General features: G+C 48.3%; 1 protein-coding gene across 1 annotated transcript in view; it reads right to left on the reverse strand.

Annotated features, from left to right (window-relative positions):
• Window positions 1-9,481: 9,481 nt before the first annotated feature.
• The window catches only part of Add2 (adducin 2), an 88,144-nt gene continuing 79,192 nt past the window's right edge, over window positions 9,482-18,433 (reverse strand). Inside the window, exons 15-16 of the mRNA XM_028762348.1 lie at window positions 17,386-17,511; window positions 9,482-9,946 (exon numbers count right to left, since the gene is read on the reverse strand). Of these exons, the coding sequence (XP_028618181.1) occupies window positions 9,642-9,946; window positions 17,386-17,511 (431 nt within the window). The 3' untranslated portion in view covers window positions 9,482-9,641. The remainder of the gene's footprint in view (window positions 9,947-17,385; window positions 17,512-18,433) is intronic.

Here is an 18,433-nt window from a genome sequence, read left to right on the forward strand (position 1 = left end):
AGAAGCAACGAATGTCAGGGACATGGCCAACCTACACAATGTGGGGACCTTCTTATGTGCCATCATGAGTCGTATTCTCAAATGCAATCTGTTGGGGAAAAAGTGTATCCAAGAGTTGGATCACCATGGCTGACATGACAGGCATTTGTGTGGCCCTCTAAGAAGGACCAAGAAAAGGGCAGTGACAACAGTCAGGGGCCCAGCACTACTCCCCACCTGTGCAGTCACCCACCCTCAGCCAGCACCAGGGAGATCTAGATGGCTTGCCATGAAGACTGTGACCGGGATCCAGATCTACTGCTACCTTTGGTATTGACACTGTAGTCATTGTAGTGACTCCTGGTATGTATAGATCAATTTAAGCACCAGGCCCTGAGCTTTCTCAGCTGATTGGTCTGTCCTCCATCAGATAGGGCGGGGCAGACATTGTCTTCTTCCCTCCCTACAACAAAGCACTTCCCAGGCAAGCATGTGGTCAAGCTTTGGAAAGACTCACTCCCTTCTCCTGAACACTCAGAGGGTGACCTGGCCTCCTCTAGGGCTTTGGGTGGCCGTGGGGTCTCTGCTCAGGGTCCTCTATGTTCTGACGCCCCCAGGTATTATTTCTCTGTTATACAGATGAAGAAGCTAAGGCCCGACTCAGGCGACCTAAGAGCTCACCCCATACCAGAGACATCCCCTGGTGAGGTACTCCTTTGTAGTGGTTTGCAAGATGTCTGGAGTGAGCTAAAGCCATTGGGGGTGGCTACCTTCAGATGGATACTAGGTAGTGTGTGGTATTCAGGTCTGTTCTGAGAAGAGTGAGGAAGTCCAGTGTTTTCAGTTAGTCCTTTTGCTAGTGAGAAAAAAAGAGAGCTTAGCGGAAAGCTACTGAGTAAAAAAGAAACAAAAAAACAAGAAAGAACAAACAAAAGACAGAAAGCGAGGAGCTGCTGCCATCTGGTGGGAACCTTGGGGAGTGGAAGTGAATTGAATGTGGGAGGGGGTTGGGCTACTTACCTGGTGACTGGTCCTTTCATTTTTCTCTTTCTTCTCTTCTTCCTTCCTTCCTTTTTTCCTTCCTTCCCTTCTTCCTTCCTTCCTTCCTTTCCTTCTTTCTTTCCCCCTTCCCTTCCTTCCTTCCATCTTTTACAACCTGCTCCACAGCCATTTGAAAGAAATGTGCATTCTGGTTAAAGACTATTTGCATATCCATTTAACCAATATGTTTTTATTGTTAATCAAACCTGCTTTATTCACACACACATGTGTGTACATATTAATGTATATTTCTATCTACTTGGTGTAGAGATAAAGAGGCATAAAACCTCTCATATAAAGTTGTGATTTCTCTTTTATCTTCACATTCTCATTTAATTTACCTTCATTACAAAAAAAAAAAATCAACATTTTAAAAACATTTATATTGTGGGTAGGAGTACCTCTGTGTACGTGTGGAGGTCAGAAGACAACTTGCTGGAGCCTGTTCTCTCTCTCAGCATGTGGGTCCCAGGGATAGAACTCAACTCATCAGTCTCAGAGGCTCTGCCCTGGGCCTCCTCTTCATCCTGAGAGTGCTTATACTGCCATAAACTTCTAGGTTGGTAGCTCTCCTTCAGTCCTTTAAGGATGTCACTCCACTCTTCTTCCGGTCTTTATTCCCCAAAAGAAATGTCCCTTATCTTTGTTCCCCACCCACATTCTGGGGGTTTGTGTGCATGGGCATATGTGTGTGTGCACATGTATGCTGGTGTGCATGCATGTGTGTACCTCTGTGTGTGTATGTGTGTGTATGTGTGCATGGCTGAGTATGTGCCTGTGTGCTTGTATGTGTGTATATTGTACATGTGATGCATGTACAGGTATACATGTATGGTGTGTGCATGTGTGTGGAATATGTATCCATACAGTAAGGGCAGCAGTTAGCATGGATGTTTTCTTTTGTCACTATCTTTCTGAGACAGTGACTTTCATTGTTTGGAAGCATATGGACTCAGCTCGGCAGCCTAATGATACCAGAGGAACCTACCTCCACCTCCCACTGGGTCAGAGGTGCAGTCACCCTTGGCTTTTAATGTGTGGTGGTGAATTCAGACTCTAGTGCTCATCTGGCAAGCGAGTCACCAACTGGGCCACATCCCCAGCATGTGATTCATTTTTATGGTAATTTTTTTTCTTTTATGATTTGGAAGCTATGTAGCCTTTTAGAAAAGATTGACTTTATATCTTTGTCATCTCTAAGCTAACAATTATCATGGACTAAAAGTTTGTGCCTCCTAAATGTATAATTTGAGATGAATTAACCCAATGCTTTCCTAACAATTTAAAAGCTGAAATAATACATTAAATCTCCATTCTCTGTGAGAAATTTAGCATGTTTTACCTCCATTCTCCTCCAAATTATCATTTATGTTTTTTCTAATAACTACTCTGAAAGTATTTGCATTTGGTTTATGAATGAGACATTAGATTTAGCTGTACATTTAATTGCTCACTAACTAGTTTTAATTACCAGATTGTTTATACTGATTTTTTTCAATTATGTGAGTTCCAGTTGCAGATATTCATAGGTGGCCCTGGGACCCAAGTCTAGACATATCTTATGGTTTCATGATCAACTGCCTGTGTCCTGCTTTAAAACATGGTAGATATTTTGATCAAAGGTTGCAGTAAGACGCCTGTAGACTCTGGCTCCTCCCTTGCACAGGGCATGCCCCTTTACTTTATATTTTTAGTCAGTAGGGGGCACTCTGCTCCCCTTCTGTTTCCATCTAGAAACTACAGGGGAAACAAGGAGGAAGTGGTTCTTGTCACCATCTTTAGATAGCTTATTATTTTTAAATCATGTGTGTGGGTACAAGCACATGAATGCAGGTACCCACAAAGGCCAGGAAAGGATGTCAGATGGAGCTAGAGTTACAGGCAATTGTGAGCTGCCTGATGGGGGTCTGGGAACCAAATGTGAGCCCTCTGGAGGAGGAGCAAGTGCTCTTAATCACACAGCCATCTCTCTAGTCCTGTTGTCACCATCTTAAGCCACAGCAAGCTCTACAAAGTGGAGTGGCACATGACCATTGACCTCGAACTAATCAATGGTCATAGCTATAGGAACAGAAATGACCCCTCCCCACCCCAGTGCTACCTGCTCAGGGTGACCAGCAGAGGAGCACTCGACAGCTTGGAGCAGGAGGGCCTGGTCCATAGGAGCCCATGGATGGACAGCTTCAGGATATCCAGATGGGAATAGAGAAAGAAGGGACTCTGACTGTGGGTGCTGGGTGTGGAACAGACCTGCCTGGAGCAGAGGCTTGGGCTGAGGACAGAGGCATCTTTTGTGGAACATGGCTTGGGGTCCTGGGACCATGGGTGTAGTGGAAAGAGCAAGGCTTCTTTCTGTTTGAATCTGGGCTTTACCAGGTGTGAACTTGAGGCCTAGTAAGTTCCCTTGTTCAGAGCCCATGACCTCATCTGTAGAGTAAGTAACTATAGCAGACTCATCCTTGGGCTTACATGGGTAAAATGAGATGCTATGCATAATATACTCAGACAGTACCTGGCCTATGTATGTGGTTATTCAATAAGGGCTGGGCACCCCCCACCCCTGACCTGTGTGTATGTGTGTGTAGGCTTGTGTTGGCACATATACGTACACGTGTGTAGTTTGGAGGTTGATATTAGGCATATTCCTCAATCACTTTTTACCTTATTTTTGAGACATCACCTCTCACTGAATCTGGAACTCACTGATCCAGATAGACTGGCTGGCTAGCAAGCCTCAAAAAAATCCATCTCCACCTTCCCTGCACTAGGGTTACAGGCACACCCAGCCATACCCAGTTTCTTATGTAGGTGCTGAGAATGGAACTCAGGTCCTCATTCTTGTATGGCAGACACTTCACCAATTGAGTCATCTCTCTTCCACTCTCCAACCCAGCCTTAAATCCTTCACTCTTTCCGAGGGACTCCATCCCTCCCTCACCCTCTGCTACTGGGCTAACATCTTCCTCCATTCTGGCCTTCACACCTGCAAACACAGGGTCCACTGTCTCTGCTGCTCCTCCACCTCGTCCACTGCAAGCAGCCCTTGCAGCTGTGTCGTGTCCATCTAGTCTCCTCCTCAGAGGACACTGTGTCACAACCTCCCCACCCACCCCCAGAGCTCAGCAATACACAGGTCAGCTTTCCACATGTGAAAACGGTTTAAGATCCCAGTGTGACCTGCATTTCCATACATGAGCCCCCTTTCTAGCTTCCACCTCCCCAAGTAGTCGACAGAGATGGGTCACACACATTGGGAAGCCAAGCACATCTGGTTTACTAGGGTAAGATCTGCAGGTGAAATAACGGCACACACAGAGAAACCCACGAGCAGAGTCCACCCCAAACACAATCAGACACCAAAGCAGCAAAAGGCCTTTGGAAAGTTCTCATGAAAATCAAAGGGAAGCTTTGTTGCTCATAGATTCCAACAGAAAACCATATAAAACCAACCCATAAATATATATATTATATATGTATATATATAAAATTGCAAAATAAAATCCAAGAGCCTAACCATCCAACTGCATATCAGTGGCTCGATGTGTTAGCATAGAGAAAGGCAGAACCATTTGTGGGGACGACGTGTGATCTTGGGGGAGAGTGGCATTGTCACAGCACAGAGTATTACATGGAATCCCTCTGGGAAACCTCACAGTACTAGGAAAAGCCAAACACAGACAGCCTATGTACAAGGGAAGACAGTAAGTCATATGTTCATGTGACGATTGTCAGACAGACATTTCACTAAAACCACCCACAGCATTATGAGACACTGCCCTCCCTGGCCAGCCTGGGTTCCTGTGACCCTGTATCCCATGGGCCCTGTTAGGTACCTGCTTCATCCACTCCACCTCACATCTCAGAAAGGGACGACCCTGGGGACTCATCACTTCCAGCAGTTCAAAAGTTTACAGAGAGGACAATCTTGTAGTTTGATTCACCAACATAGTAAGACCCACAGGAGCAAGATGGCATTGAAATGGGGCTCTGGGGCTTCCCCAAATGTATTGCCATCCTATAAGAGTTCTTGATGTTTCTCAAGTGTGAACCCCTGGGTTTAGGTCCAACTGCCACCCTGATTGATATTAAAGGGGCCTTTAAAAGATACACAGGATGGTTTGCTGGAGGGAAGGGGAGTTTAGATCCTTCTCACCATCCCCTGAGCTCCTGAGATGTCATTTCTACCCAAGAAACAGGGAAAAGCCCTCAGGGTCTAGCCCCCACCCTCACCTCATGCTTGGGACAGAGTGCCTGAGGGAGGAGCTGAGGACCTGACTCCCATGGAAGACGGCCTTCTCAGGCTAGCCTGCACCCGAGCCTTCCCAGCACCAAGAGCCTCTTCTATCTCTGGCCCTATGTCCTCAAACTGATCACCCAAGTTGTGGGAGAATCTTGGAGACAAGCAGCACAAAAGTCAATTTGGTAAAAATCTAATGTCACCCACATGTGAGTGAGGCAGAATGTGACTTCTTCCATACTTTCTAGGGTCACCCAAATAATGTGTCTCACTCATTATTCCTATGAAAAGAAGCTCGCCTTCTCCAGGGCACTATCAGTGCAAAGACAATGAAAGGCACTTTGTCCAGTGCAGTAAATCCCACTGTGTGAGATCCCTACAGACTTCTAGACAAGGTGGCTTCCTCAGTGAGGGGCATTTGGGTGTCTTGGGAACAGAGCTTTATATATGGCCTCTCATTTCTGACAGGAAGAGCACTGCATCCTGGTTAGCTAGGGATCTGGGAAGGGATCATGGTACTGTAGGTGCCTCTTTACGTTGGAGAAGGAGGATGTGAATGCAAAAACCAAATACACGTGCTTCATAAATGTCAGTTGCCTCTGGACCCTTCCTTCTCATAGCACCCATCTCCAGTGAATTCCTATTACACCTTAAGCTGTGAGGTGCTTTGTCCTTTCCATGGGAAGTGAGAGCAGGCATCTAGCACTTCACTCATTTCTCAGTCTTTCTGAATTATACGGGATCATAGAGAGTTCAGTTGGGCTTAGTGACAAGAAAGGACGTAAGCCTCATGGCCCCTCTGCCCTCAGTGGATGGCATCTATGCCAGGAGCCCGTGGATATTTGTGGAGTAACACATGTAAAATGAGTACAGGGATGGGTGTTTCAATAGTCCTGTTTGGCTGTCAAGAACTCATGACATTTGGCCCAGAACTAAGACATAAAATTCACATTTATGAAAAGGCCTGGCACACAAGTCTATATAGGGCTGTGTCTTGTCCTTAAGCAAACCTTCCGTACTATGTCCAAACTTTGGTCTAAACATCCACACTTTGAGGGGCAAATGGCTCTTTCAGATCCATTACAGCATTTCTGCTCACGTCAACCAGAGCAGAGGCCCTGTTATCGTAAGGCCAGGCGTCTACCATCTGGTCACATTGCGGTCCCACAGGGGCTAGGCTCAGGCACTGTCTCATGATTGGGTGGCTCAGAGCAGTGCCTCACAATGGGGAGTGTGAGAGATTTATGGTCCTCATCCATGTCCCTCATGCCCCCTGTCCACAGAGCAAGGACTTCACACTCATTACCAAGTGTCTGCTGGCTCTTCCCAAGGTTTAAGAGGGACCAGACCTTGGGTCAGCTGATAACAGACCAGATTCAAACCGTGGTGCAGAACATCTCTGGACAGGGGTTTTTGTTTTTTTTGTTTTTTTGTTTTTTAGTTTTGGGGCAGAGTCACAAATCACAACCACTCCCAGTGTATGACATCACAGGAGCCAGGATTGCCTCTCTCTGTACTACTCTACTGTGTGTAAAAGCAGGCTGAGAAGCTACTTCCCTTTCCCGATCGGCTGGTCACATAGTAGCACCATTTCAACCCTTTGACCCTTCTCTGTAGGAATTACAGTGGCTCAGTGAGAAACAAGCCCGTGACCAGTAAATCCTTAGCTTACACAATCCCTCCTTGCCAGTCAAACTTCAAACCAACATTTACAGAGCCAGAGAAACGTCCTGTCTGGGACACACAGCCATTTCTACAGTCCTTAGAGCTGTGCACATAGCATCCTTTATGTGCAAGAGAAGAAAGGAAGTGACAAAATGTCTTTACACTTCTCCTGTGATCTCATTCCAAAGCAAAATAGGGTCTGGGGCTGAGAATCCAGCATTATTAGCTGGGTAAACACTTTGTCAGGTGTTTTTACCATGCAGAAGGGGAGAATACAGCCTGTGAGACCAGCCAACAGCCTTCCTTACCTGTACTCACTCAGCCACCAAAGAGACCCTACAACACACTTCGCTTTGTGATTCTACCCTAATTAACAGTCCTGTGTCCAGAATATGGTAGCATTCAGTTCTCTCACATTGTCTACAAGGGTTAAGACCTAGGCCTGCTCACCTGGGATGTGAACCACTCCCTGTCACCTTTCACAAAACGATCTGGCATGGCCCAGGACACAGTGTGGAGTCCCACGCTCCCACATCTGTCCACCTCTGCTGATATTTGTTTTTCCCAGAAGTTCCTCTCTGTTTTAAAAACCAGGTCAGCCATTAATTATCCGGAAGGATGATGCTCAGAGCAAGCTCTGACATTTTAACCTAGGCAAGCTTCAGTGTTGCAAAGTGGATGGATAAAGAGAGCCCATTGGACAGAGTCCACAGACCTCATCTCTCAGCACTGGCTCACACAAACGCCACCTCTGCAGGGTCAACTCTTCTCATCTTTTTAAAAATGTCTGATACAAGTGGATGCCTAATGAATGCTAAGAGAGAATGAACGAACGAACGAATGAATGAATGAATGAATACGAAATCTTATTTTTAAGAAGGCATCTCCTACAGGAGGCTAGAAGTCTCTGAGCATTCACACATAGGGACATTGGGTTGTCTGTCATTAGACATGACCCAACCAGAAAGCAGAGCAAAACATGGCCTGGTCAGCAGCCCCAGATCTGCACTAGGTTCTCAGCTCTGTTCAAGAGACAGCCAACTGTGGTGGGATTTCTTGCTTCAACCAGAGGGCTCAGGTCTCTGTTGTCAGAGGCAAAGACATCCCACCATCCACAACTGACTGTACCACTGAGAGTGACCACAGGTGGTCTCTCTACCTTCATCTCAAGTGCTAATACTCCACAGCCAAGACCAATTGTAGTTGGGCCAAGGCTAATGTCCATTCACCACAGCTGGGAAGAGGCAGGACTCAGACAGACCTGGGTTCAAACTGAGCCTTAGCATCCTGCTCAGCAGGTCAGTTATCCCTGAAAGGGTTCAGTTTGTGGAGGATTGAGAGGGCAGAGGGGAGAGCCTGTTCAGTGCTTGTAGACACATGTGTGCAAAGTGAAAACTGATGAGTCAAGAAACTTCAAAATACCTTTACAATAATCAGGACAAAAAAGGAGAAACACTCTTTGAAGACACTGTGCTTTAAGGAAGATGGATTGTCTTGGAGCCAGAAGTGTTCATTAACATGACTCCTTGGGAGGATATGGGCGGGGGAAGCCAGTGTTGTCGTTTAAAATAACAGCTCTGCCTATTGCCAAGCCTCAGGACACAATAGAGTGCTGGGGTTGGGAATGTCAGCCATGTCTTTGAAAGTTGGTGAGAGAGAATTAACCCCAAAGGACTCATTTCTGACCATCCTCTGCTGGACCCTTGACTCAGAGTTGAGACCCAAAGAGCCAACCAAGGTCAAGATGCCAAGAGCAAGATGTTCTGGTCTGTGGACAAGAGTTCTTGGGGATGTGGGAAGGCCAGGGGACACCTGGCTGCCAGGCAAGAGTGAGGCAGGTACAGCCCTGCATAGCATGCAAAGCCAAAGGGGTCTCTAACCTCCTCACACAACTCACTGCCAGCAATAGATTCTGATGTCCCCGAGTTTCTTCCCTGAGCATGAGACTTTTTCTTGAGCTACATTTGGGTTTAATTTTTCAGCCTATGAGATGCACAACACAGACAGATCAGGCTCCTAGGCTCATAGATTGGTGACACTACCCCACCCCTACCCCCTGCTCACCAGGCTGACTTAGCTCAACCTCTATCTGTTGGCTCTTAGAATTCTTCCATTCATCACTCAGTGGGTTCCGTGGAGAAAGCTCAGGGGTAGTGTTTGGAAAAGCGCAAGCTAAGCCATCAGCCTGGGGTTCAAAGATTAACTTCTATTGGCGGGGCAGATCAGTCTGCCTGGTTACTTTGAGCAGGGGGAAAGGGACCCAAAATGGAAGAGAGAAGCATAGCTTCTTGCTGTGGAGACAGCTCCATCAGCAGGAGGCAGGGTTCCTGGGAAGAGATGGGCCATACTCAGAAGAAGCCTTGGTCTGTGAGCATTCGTGACCATGCCTGGTGTTTGGCCTTCCTACCCTGGGCTCACGTGGGCAGGTGGTGTCCTAACATAGGCAGCCCAGGACTAGGCAGTGTTGAAGAGGGCAGAGCATGACTGTGACCATGACCATGGGAGTCAGGAAGCTCAAATCTAGGGCAGGCTCTGCTGCCAACTAACTGTGACTGTGGACAAGACACTTGGTTGCTCCAGGAAGGCAGGCCCTAAGTTTCCCTCTGAGTGTGATCCCAGGACCTCCTTTATCCCTCCTTGGCCCTGTGCTCCAGGGGCAGAGTTGGGAGAAGGGTAAGGAAGGAGGGTAGGGATGCAGCAGGACCCACTGAGCCACTAATCAGGATTCCACCTTCTCCTTCTTCTTGCTCTTCTTCAGGAAGGAGGGGGTTCGGAATTTCTTTTTCTTTTTGGAGGGTGACTTAGAGGGTGAACCCTCTGGGGACAAGGGGCCGCTGGTAACTGACTCGGTTTTGTCCTTGTAACTGTCACCATCAGTGTCAGCATTGGTGGTCATCTGGCCCAGTCCTTTGCTGAGGGCCTCTTCCACACTTGGCTCCTCCTCCTTCCCATTCACCACCACCCCTTCTGGTTTCGCTGGCTCAGGTTCTGTGTTGGCTTCGCTGACTTCTGTCTTCTTGGCATCTAGGAAAAGACCAGAAGACCCAGCCTGTAAGATTTCATGAAGGTGAGTGTTCATGGGGTCACCATAACCACTTCTAGGGAGGTCTGGAGCCAGGGAAGTGCAGGCTGGCATGGGGTGGGGGTAAGGATTCTGGAACAGAGGAGGGATGGCGTTCTCACCCCTCACTACCCGCCCAGGGAGCACCCACCGTGCAGGTGGTAACTCTGGGCTCTTGTCTATGTATTGAAACAGATATTGGTTTCTGAACAAGCACTTAATTCAGTGTGAATGAGGAGGCCCACCCTAGAGAGGAGAGCAGCTGGGAATAGCATGGTCGTCTCAGTGGAAGCATTGTGATAAGCAGCCCAGTTGCACCAATCAAGACATGGTGATCACAGGTCTTCATACCTAGACAGCAGCAGGGAACTTAGGGACCCAATGTCTTCCCAGTGGCAGAGAAGAGGGATTCAACATTTCCATAATAGATGATCGGTCCAAGGAAGTCCTTTCATTCTAGTGGCTGCCAGAGCCCAGGTCTCTATTCTGCCTGAGATCACCAGGTCCTGCCCTTAAAGGAAGCATGCTCAGACCCCAGGCACTAAAGTCCTCAGCTGTCCCTTCTTCCCAACTATGTAGACTTTGAAATTCCTGTGTAAAGAGGAAGGAGGGGAACCATAATGCCACAGACTCTGAAACATAGAAAGTGAATTAAAGACTGCCTGGCTCCCTCCTCCCCTTCCACAGTCAGAGCAGAGAGCTGCACAGCGCGGGCTCAGATCTGGCCTTCTCCCTCCACATGCTTCTCACCCACGGGTTGAGAGGCCTGCTGGTGTGTGAGAGGGGAGCATTGTGTGCACCTGAGAGTGTGGTTTGTGTGTACGTGCATGTATGCGTGTGTGTGGTTCATGTACATGTGTGTGGTATGATCATGGGTACCTTGGAGTGACAGCATCCCACCAGGATTAGCGTATGTCCTACTGTATGGGAGCGTGAGCCACAGGGGAGGGTGAAGCCAATGCTGCAGAAGTGGGTGAAGAAACAGATCCTAGAGCTCACCCCACAGAGGAAGCTTGTGACTATCATCTGTGTGGATGGGGGTGAGTGTAGAGCAGCCAGAACTGGCTGGCTTAACAACCTGGCAAGACCTTACAGCGAGGCACTTCCTCCTCAAGGTGGCATGTCGAAGTTCTTTCTAGAGCCCCCTGAGGCTGTGTCCCCTTTTAGTATCAGAGACTGGCTACTGCTTCTCATCCATCCAACGTTCCAGACTAGAGCCTGTCAAAATGTATAGTCCTGACTCCTACAGCCCAAGCTCTGGTCCCCTCACCTCCATGTGTATTCCCATGGCTGTCATCTGGCAGTGTACCTCAAAGCCAGAAATCTTTTAGAGCACAGTCCTTTCTGTTCCCTCTCCTGTTTCCTCCCAACCTTTGACTTGGTCTCCTCAACTGTCACCCCCTCATCCCTTCCCTGTCACCTCAGGTTATGCTATCTAGAGAAGGCCCTTCTTGTCTCTCTGTTCCCCAAGTGTAACCTTATATAATAGATGTGTTTGAATACTTGGTCTCCCTCAGTGTCTTTCTTGACCTTACGCCCACTTCCATTCTTTCTGTATCTACTATAGAAACTTCTATCCCCAACACTGAGGTGATCACACCTGTCTGTTTGAGCATACCATCTCTCCATTCTAAAGAGAGAGAGGGTGAGGCTGTGCTGATTCCCCTGGGAGGCACCAGGGGGATGCCTGTGCAATCCACAGATGGCAGAATGCATGAGTGGCTAAGTGAACATGGTAAGTGAATACCTCCAATACCCTCACCCCGACTCAGTCACGTCCATCCCAGTGAGAGTCTTCTAAGTCAGGCTGGATCCACACATGTAAACACAGCACAGCCCACCCAAGTGCTACTTGTTTTTTTTCCCACTCCCCCTACACACACCTCAGCTTCTTGGCTCTCTAGCACCCCCTCCTTATTTTTACAACTCCGTGGCAGGAGCCTCGCTTGGGTGACATACTGTAGACACATTTCTCAAGCTCCAACATGGCTATTGTCCCCTAAGATGATTCTCACTGACTGCTAGAGGAGCTCTGCTTTCTGCTCAGTCTCTCACGTGCTGCCCTCATGGTGACTCCTGCCCTTGCTGTAACTCAGTCCTCCTCCCAGATCCCTGTTCCAGGTCTCTTCACCTACATCAAGCAGGTCTACATCCCCAGCCCCTGGTGTGTGTGTGGTGTCTTAAGGAAGCAATATTAAACAGAGCACACCCAGTGTGGCCACCCCCATAGGTACAGAGACCTCTGGAGAGTTAGCTGGAGAGGTGGGGCGGGTCCAAGCACCTGAGAAACACCAAGGACTGGCTCTGAGAGCCAACTCTGTCCCCTGTGTACAGCTCCAGAAAATGAAGGTAAAGAGTAGCTGGGAGAGACCCCAAGAGATGGGTGCAGTGAGAGCACATGTTTGCCTGAGTGGAGTGCTTGGAGGTGCTCAGGGAACAGGGGACACTTGATAGAAGGGACAGAGACTATAAAGTTGGGAGATCTGTCTAAAGAGGATGACCAGGAAACTGGGAGAGGAAAAGGAGGAATAGGGAGAATGGATGATTCAGGGCAAATCTGGGCTCAGGACAGCTGAGGCCACTCCTAGACCCTGTGTGGGCTGGAGGGTAAAGAGTTGCAAGGGCTTCCAGAGGCTGGGGACAGGGAGAAGACTGCTGCTAGAAGCCGCAGAGCTACCCTGAACTCTACCTTTTGGGTCTGATTCCTTGCCACCTCAGGGCTTCCAAGTACTTTATCTCCCACCAGCGGCCTTGTGGTGGCTTTGTGACAACCCCAGTTAAGGAATAATCAGCTAAGATTTAATAAAACATTTCTGGGTGTTTCTAGAAGAGACTAGTACTTAACTTAAGAGATAAGTAGAAAACTACTATATATACATGTCTGACTGTCAGCCAGCCCATGAAGGGCCCAACAGAACTAGCAGAAGGGAGAGCCTCTTGGGTTATGATTTCTGTCTTCTGCTTTAACAAAACTCTAGTCCTTAGACCTTCTGGCTGAGGATGAATGAAACCACCGGATTTCCTCGTTTGTAGCTTACACACACTATAGCGGAATATGCAGCCTCCACGGTCACATAAAGTAGTGTCCTCCCTTTCATGGCTACACATGTCCCATTGGTTCTGATGCACTGGAGACCCTCCCTTCCAGAAATGTTCACTCCCCCAGCATCCTAGCCTCCTCCTCAACACAACCCAGCCCACTCCTGCCCACCCATCCAAGTACATATCTCCCCAAAGTTGGGTCGAATTACACTCTGTCTGTGCAGCTTCCACTGAGATTAATAACAAGCTTTCCCTCCTCTAAGCCCACTGCCCTGAGTTCATTTTACATCGGCACATGACTGTGTTCTCCATTCAGAACACGAATCTGTCTCACGCAAGTGCAGACGTCTCCCATCAGGAACTACATGCCTGAGCTCTTCTCTGAACGAGGTCAGGTGCAGGATCCACAGAGGATACCTGGCCTCTCCTCTGCTGGCATGTCTGTGAAGGAGTTTGGACCTCATCTAACCTCAGGAATAAGCTCATGACTGAAGAATAAAGGAACCTCAGGAATAAAGCACATGACTTTACCTGACACATGACAGATCAATAGCCTAGCTTGCCACTTAGCAACAGGAAGGAAGATAAGGGTAAGACCTGGAAGTGTGTTTGCTGAACTCAAGGTCAAGCAGACTAACCCTGGTCTACATCCCAGTGCATGCAGGACTGGTGACTGCCATGCATGGTTTAGATTTCCCTAATGAAAAGAATGTTCTTCACCTTTGCATGCAGAAGCCAAAGAAAAGGCTCATTAAAGGTTGGGGAGGAGTATCATTCATGATCGGTGCTGACACAGAGCTGGGGAACCATGCTGCAAGATCACAAAGGCCCACGAGGCACTCAGAGCACAGAGCAGGGAGCAGAAGGCCAACACGAAGAACTGCCTCTGAGGCTCTGTGAGCAGGAGGCTGGCTACAGAACCCTGCACCAGTTTCTATCCTCATTTAAATTCCTGAACATCAGTGTCTGAAAGAAGGATCCAGATTCAACTTGTGCAAATGCAGTCTTTCTCCATCTTATGTCCCTGAGGCAGTCGGTGGATCACAAAGTAAGTGTGTATGTGTGTACATGAGTGTGTTATTTTGCCTTAGACATATTAGGTAAGTGCTCTACCACTGAGCTACATCCCTACCTCTCTAAATTCCTCTTTTTTATCAAGTCATCAGGCCATTTTGACATAAAAGGGCCATTGGTTGCACAGTGGGACATTGGGGTTCAGAACATGCTCCTTTTACCTTGGCTGAGAATCAAAGTTCCCCTAATACTGGGTATACTGATGACATGTGTGATAGCTCAGGTCCTAATTTGCAGCCCCTCTAGGTATTGACAGGTTCATGTTGTCCCTGTTGTCCCCAAGGCTTCTGGTAGCAACCAGAATGCAGGGAAGAATGCAGAACTATAGGCCAATGACCGAAGAAGGTCTAGAAACATCTGTCTAACAGCGTTGGGAGACCTAGGCCACCATGGATAAAGAACAATGACACCAATGGAAACATGGAGAGACTATACGAGATAGGAATGGTGAACAGAGTGAGCAAGGGTGAGGCAGAGACAGAGACCAGTCAGCTACCCCAGTGTCCCCGCAGCCCAGTCAACTCCAGCCAATCCACAGGACTAGCTGTCATTGTGGACCATGGTTGGATAGTGATCTGGTGCTATCGAGCTAACTTGCCCAAGTCTTGGAGACTAGCAGCCTTAAGAACTAGTAATCCACAATTTAAAGAACATAGTCCATAATAAGAATGGATCTCTGTGAGCACATTGAAAGTTTGGTCATTTTCTCCCCCCACCTCTGTTTCCTGTGGAGGCCCACAGCTGACGTCCGCTGTCTTCTTTGATAGGTCTCCATTTTACTTATTGAGTCAGGACCTCTCAGTTGAATCCCTAGCTCACCGATTGGCTAGACCAACTAGCCAGCTTCTCCTGGGGCTCCTGTGCATCTGCCATTTTGGGATTACAGGGACTGCCATGCCTAGTTGGATTTCACATGTTTGTGCAGCAAGCACTTATATCCATTGTGGCATTACCCAGCCCTCTGAAGTGTTTTGAATGGCTTGTTTGAAATACTGGACTATCGTCATTGACTCGTCAGTGACTATCTGACATGAAACACGAACTATTTCTTTGCAGCTCCATCTGTAGTCCTGGGTATTCTCTGTGGGGCTGGTCAGTAGGGATAGCATCAGTCAGGACTTAGTCAAAGAGAAGAAAGTATCCTTGTGAGCAGACGTGGAGTGGGTTAGAAAGGCTGATGGTGTAAGACTGGAAACATAGACGGGGCGTGGCATCGCAGAGACTCAGCAGCAGAGGACCCAGAGCACAGTACAGATGGCTGGAAACAGTCACCCTTGATCTGATGGGTAGGACGTGTGTGGGCGCATAGCTACTGTGCAGGAGTCCATCCTGCGTACCCCCAGAGCTGGTCCAGGCCACCCAGCCCCTACCACACTGCAGCTCACACCTACATCACACTCTGTCGAGGTAGCTCCTAGCTGTCTGCGGCACAGAAATTACCTTTAGAGAAAACTATAACTTGTTATTCTACAACCCAAGAACAGTGGGCCCCACAAGGGGGGTAGATTTGCTCCAGAGAGAACTAGAACTCCAGGCACAGTGAGTGTGATGCCCAGTAGTGGGGGAATGACAGTTCCATCCTTCCACACTCACCCCTCTCAGGAACAGAGTTTCCTGATTTGTCCCCTTTCTGTCATGAGTCCTTCTCAGGCTCTCCTTGTATTCCTTTCCTGCAGCCCACACACCTGTGCTAATGGACAGACAGCCCAGATCCTCTGCACACCTCTAGGAGACATCTGGGGCCCCAGTAGAGAGAATCTAGGCTCTGCTCAAAGTCCTAGAAGAGGCCCCTTAGAGGTGTCAAAGCAGGGCCAATGATTGATTCCTGTTGACCTTGACACTGTCCTGAAGTTCCCTATCCTTCCATATGGGATTTGGTGTGTGTGTGTGTGTGTGTGTGTGTGTGTGTGTCCATGTTCCTTTCAGGAAGCCTAGTCCATGCACAGCACAGGTGGAATTGATCATGAATTTTACATCTAAGAGACTTTCCAAAGGTGGGGCTGTGAGATGCAAGAAGAAAACCTTGGAAGAACCAGATTTCTTTTAAAAAGTTCTTCCCTCCCTGTTGTGAGTGCCAGGTGAGTTAGGAAGTGGCCTCTCTATACTTACTACAGAGACAAGTATTCAGACTCGGAGGAAAGTCCTTTGATGAAGCACAAATGGGAAGAGAAAGGAAGACATTGTGGACAGTTTGACAACACACCATGATGAGACACAATGAACACACACAGCCAGTGGAGAGGAAGGGGGACATCCACTTGGAGCGCTGGCCTCAAGCAGATTGGTTTTCTCCAGCAAGGCTAGGTTTATACTCAAGGCAGTGGTTGGCTTGGGGAAGAAGCTCAGGGTGGAGGTGCTACCAGAGTCACACATGTGACCATTCACTGAGGAAGGGGAGCCCAGCAGCCCTGCAGAGGCTATTCTCTGGGTTGAAGGGTACCCTCTTTGGTGGAGTTTCTCAGGGGATCCAGTGGAGCAGCTTGGAGGTGGTAAGGGACTACACAATATTGTCACTATGTGTGCCTTAATCATAATTAGGGCCTATGTTCAAATTATGCTCTTAGTCCTTCAAAGTATGCTGTCATTCATCAACACTCCCTTAGACACAGAAAGACTGTGACAAGGGAAAACACTGATAATTCCATTTGACACACAGAGAAATTGAGGCACAGATAGGAATCTCTGAATTTAGAAAACTAACAGTTTGGTTGGGCCTGGAATTCTAATGTCTAAACTAGTGCCTCTCTAATGACACTGTTTTCAACTGGTTCACATTTTAGATGGCCCAAGAGAAAGGCTGACAGTGGGCTCCAGGCAGCAGATACATCTAAGTTCACCAGGGGATTCCAACACACAGTCAAGACTGACTGTGACACCATTAGGTGTCTCTCTCCTGAGAAATGCACAGTCTCAGGCACCATCTCAGACCCAATAGAGCAGAGCCTCCTCTTTAAAGAGATCCTCCCAACATCAGCACCTGAGGACCAGATGGGACAACCGGCCATCTGGGGGAGGGGGACAACCTGCCATCTGGGGTGGGGAGGCTATGGGTCAGTCCTTTACCTCTGCTTGGCAGGGCTTTGTCTACATCAGCATAGTTCACTAGTAAGACAAATTGAATCTTGAACAGATTACCTAGAACTGTCAGAGAAGAGGTGTTTCCCCATGGGAGTGAGGCTGCCCTCCCCGTGACAAGCCCCTACCAACTAACAGCAGTTCTCTACACTGTACAGACCACCCTGTCTTCCACACAGGCATCTGTTGAAGCCTGTTCAGCTCCACTCACCGTCCGAAGCCTTGGAAGGAGAGACCGCTGGGCTCTTGGTCCCTGCTTTCGTTGGGCTCTGCACTGGAGACGCAGTTGTGGACTTTACAGGTGAACCAGGCTCTTCTGTGGCTGTGTCCTTCTCCCCTGAAGAAAACAGACACTTATCTTAGCACACAAGTCACAGAGAGACAAGAGGGGTGGGACAAATGTGAAACCCAGTGCTTTTCTACTTAGTCACTTCTGGCTAGAGTTATTGGGCCCTCCTTAGCTCTAGTTTACCTCTGCTCCTTCCGGGGGAGGCCAAAAGGGGGAAATCAGAGTACTGCTATGTCTCAAGGGCTGCTCCCATGAGAAAGTATGGTGGCAGGAGAGTAACATGTGCAGACAAGCACCTGGTGCTGCAGGTGTTGCTGAAACACGCACAGATGGAAGCAGAGGCCCCACCGCTGGCTCTCCTTAGGGTCACCTGGGACTTGTTTGCAGTAGCTAGTTCACCAGTTAACTCAGCTAGATCACAACTTTCTGTACAATCTCAACAATAGTCTTTTATTTTTCCAGTTGGCATGTTTTAACTCTACTAAAGGCAGGAAGAGATACTTGAGAAAATATCTAACCCTCAGTGAGACAAGGTGCTAGTGGAGGGCCCCACTCCCGCCCCTGGTAAGTGGGCTGCAGGCCCCAAGTGCTCTTGAAGCAAGGAGAAGAGACAGCTCCTTTGGGCAGAGTGGAAAGGGCGAGAGGCTGCCTTCCTAAGTAGGGAGAGATTTGAGATAGAGTCTGAGGTGTGAATGACTTGGTTCAGGCTAGCTCAGAAAGAAACAAAGCATAGCCCAGCACATCAAGATACCGGAAGTTTCAACACAGAAGGACCAGCCAAACTCAAGACTCTGATCAAAAGCTCGATTCTAAAATACTTTACGAGTACTAACTCCTTCATAGCCAGTGAGCAGGCCAGTGAGATCACGAAGGTGACTGTGTAACTATGAGGTGCTGGATCATGTTTAACTGTATTCTGCTAGCAGCAGTGCTATTTGGTGATGGGGCAGGAAGGTCCTCATTGGGGTCT

The sequence above is a fragment of the Grammomys surdaster genome, unplaced genomic scaffold (assembly GCF_004785775.1).
Source record: "Grammomys surdaster isolate TR1022 unplaced genomic scaffold, NIH_TR_1.0 133, whole genome shotgun sequence".
In the NCBI taxonomy this organism is placed as follows: domain Eukaryota; kingdom Metazoa; phylum Chordata; class Mammalia; order Rodentia; family Muridae; genus Grammomys; species Grammomys surdaster.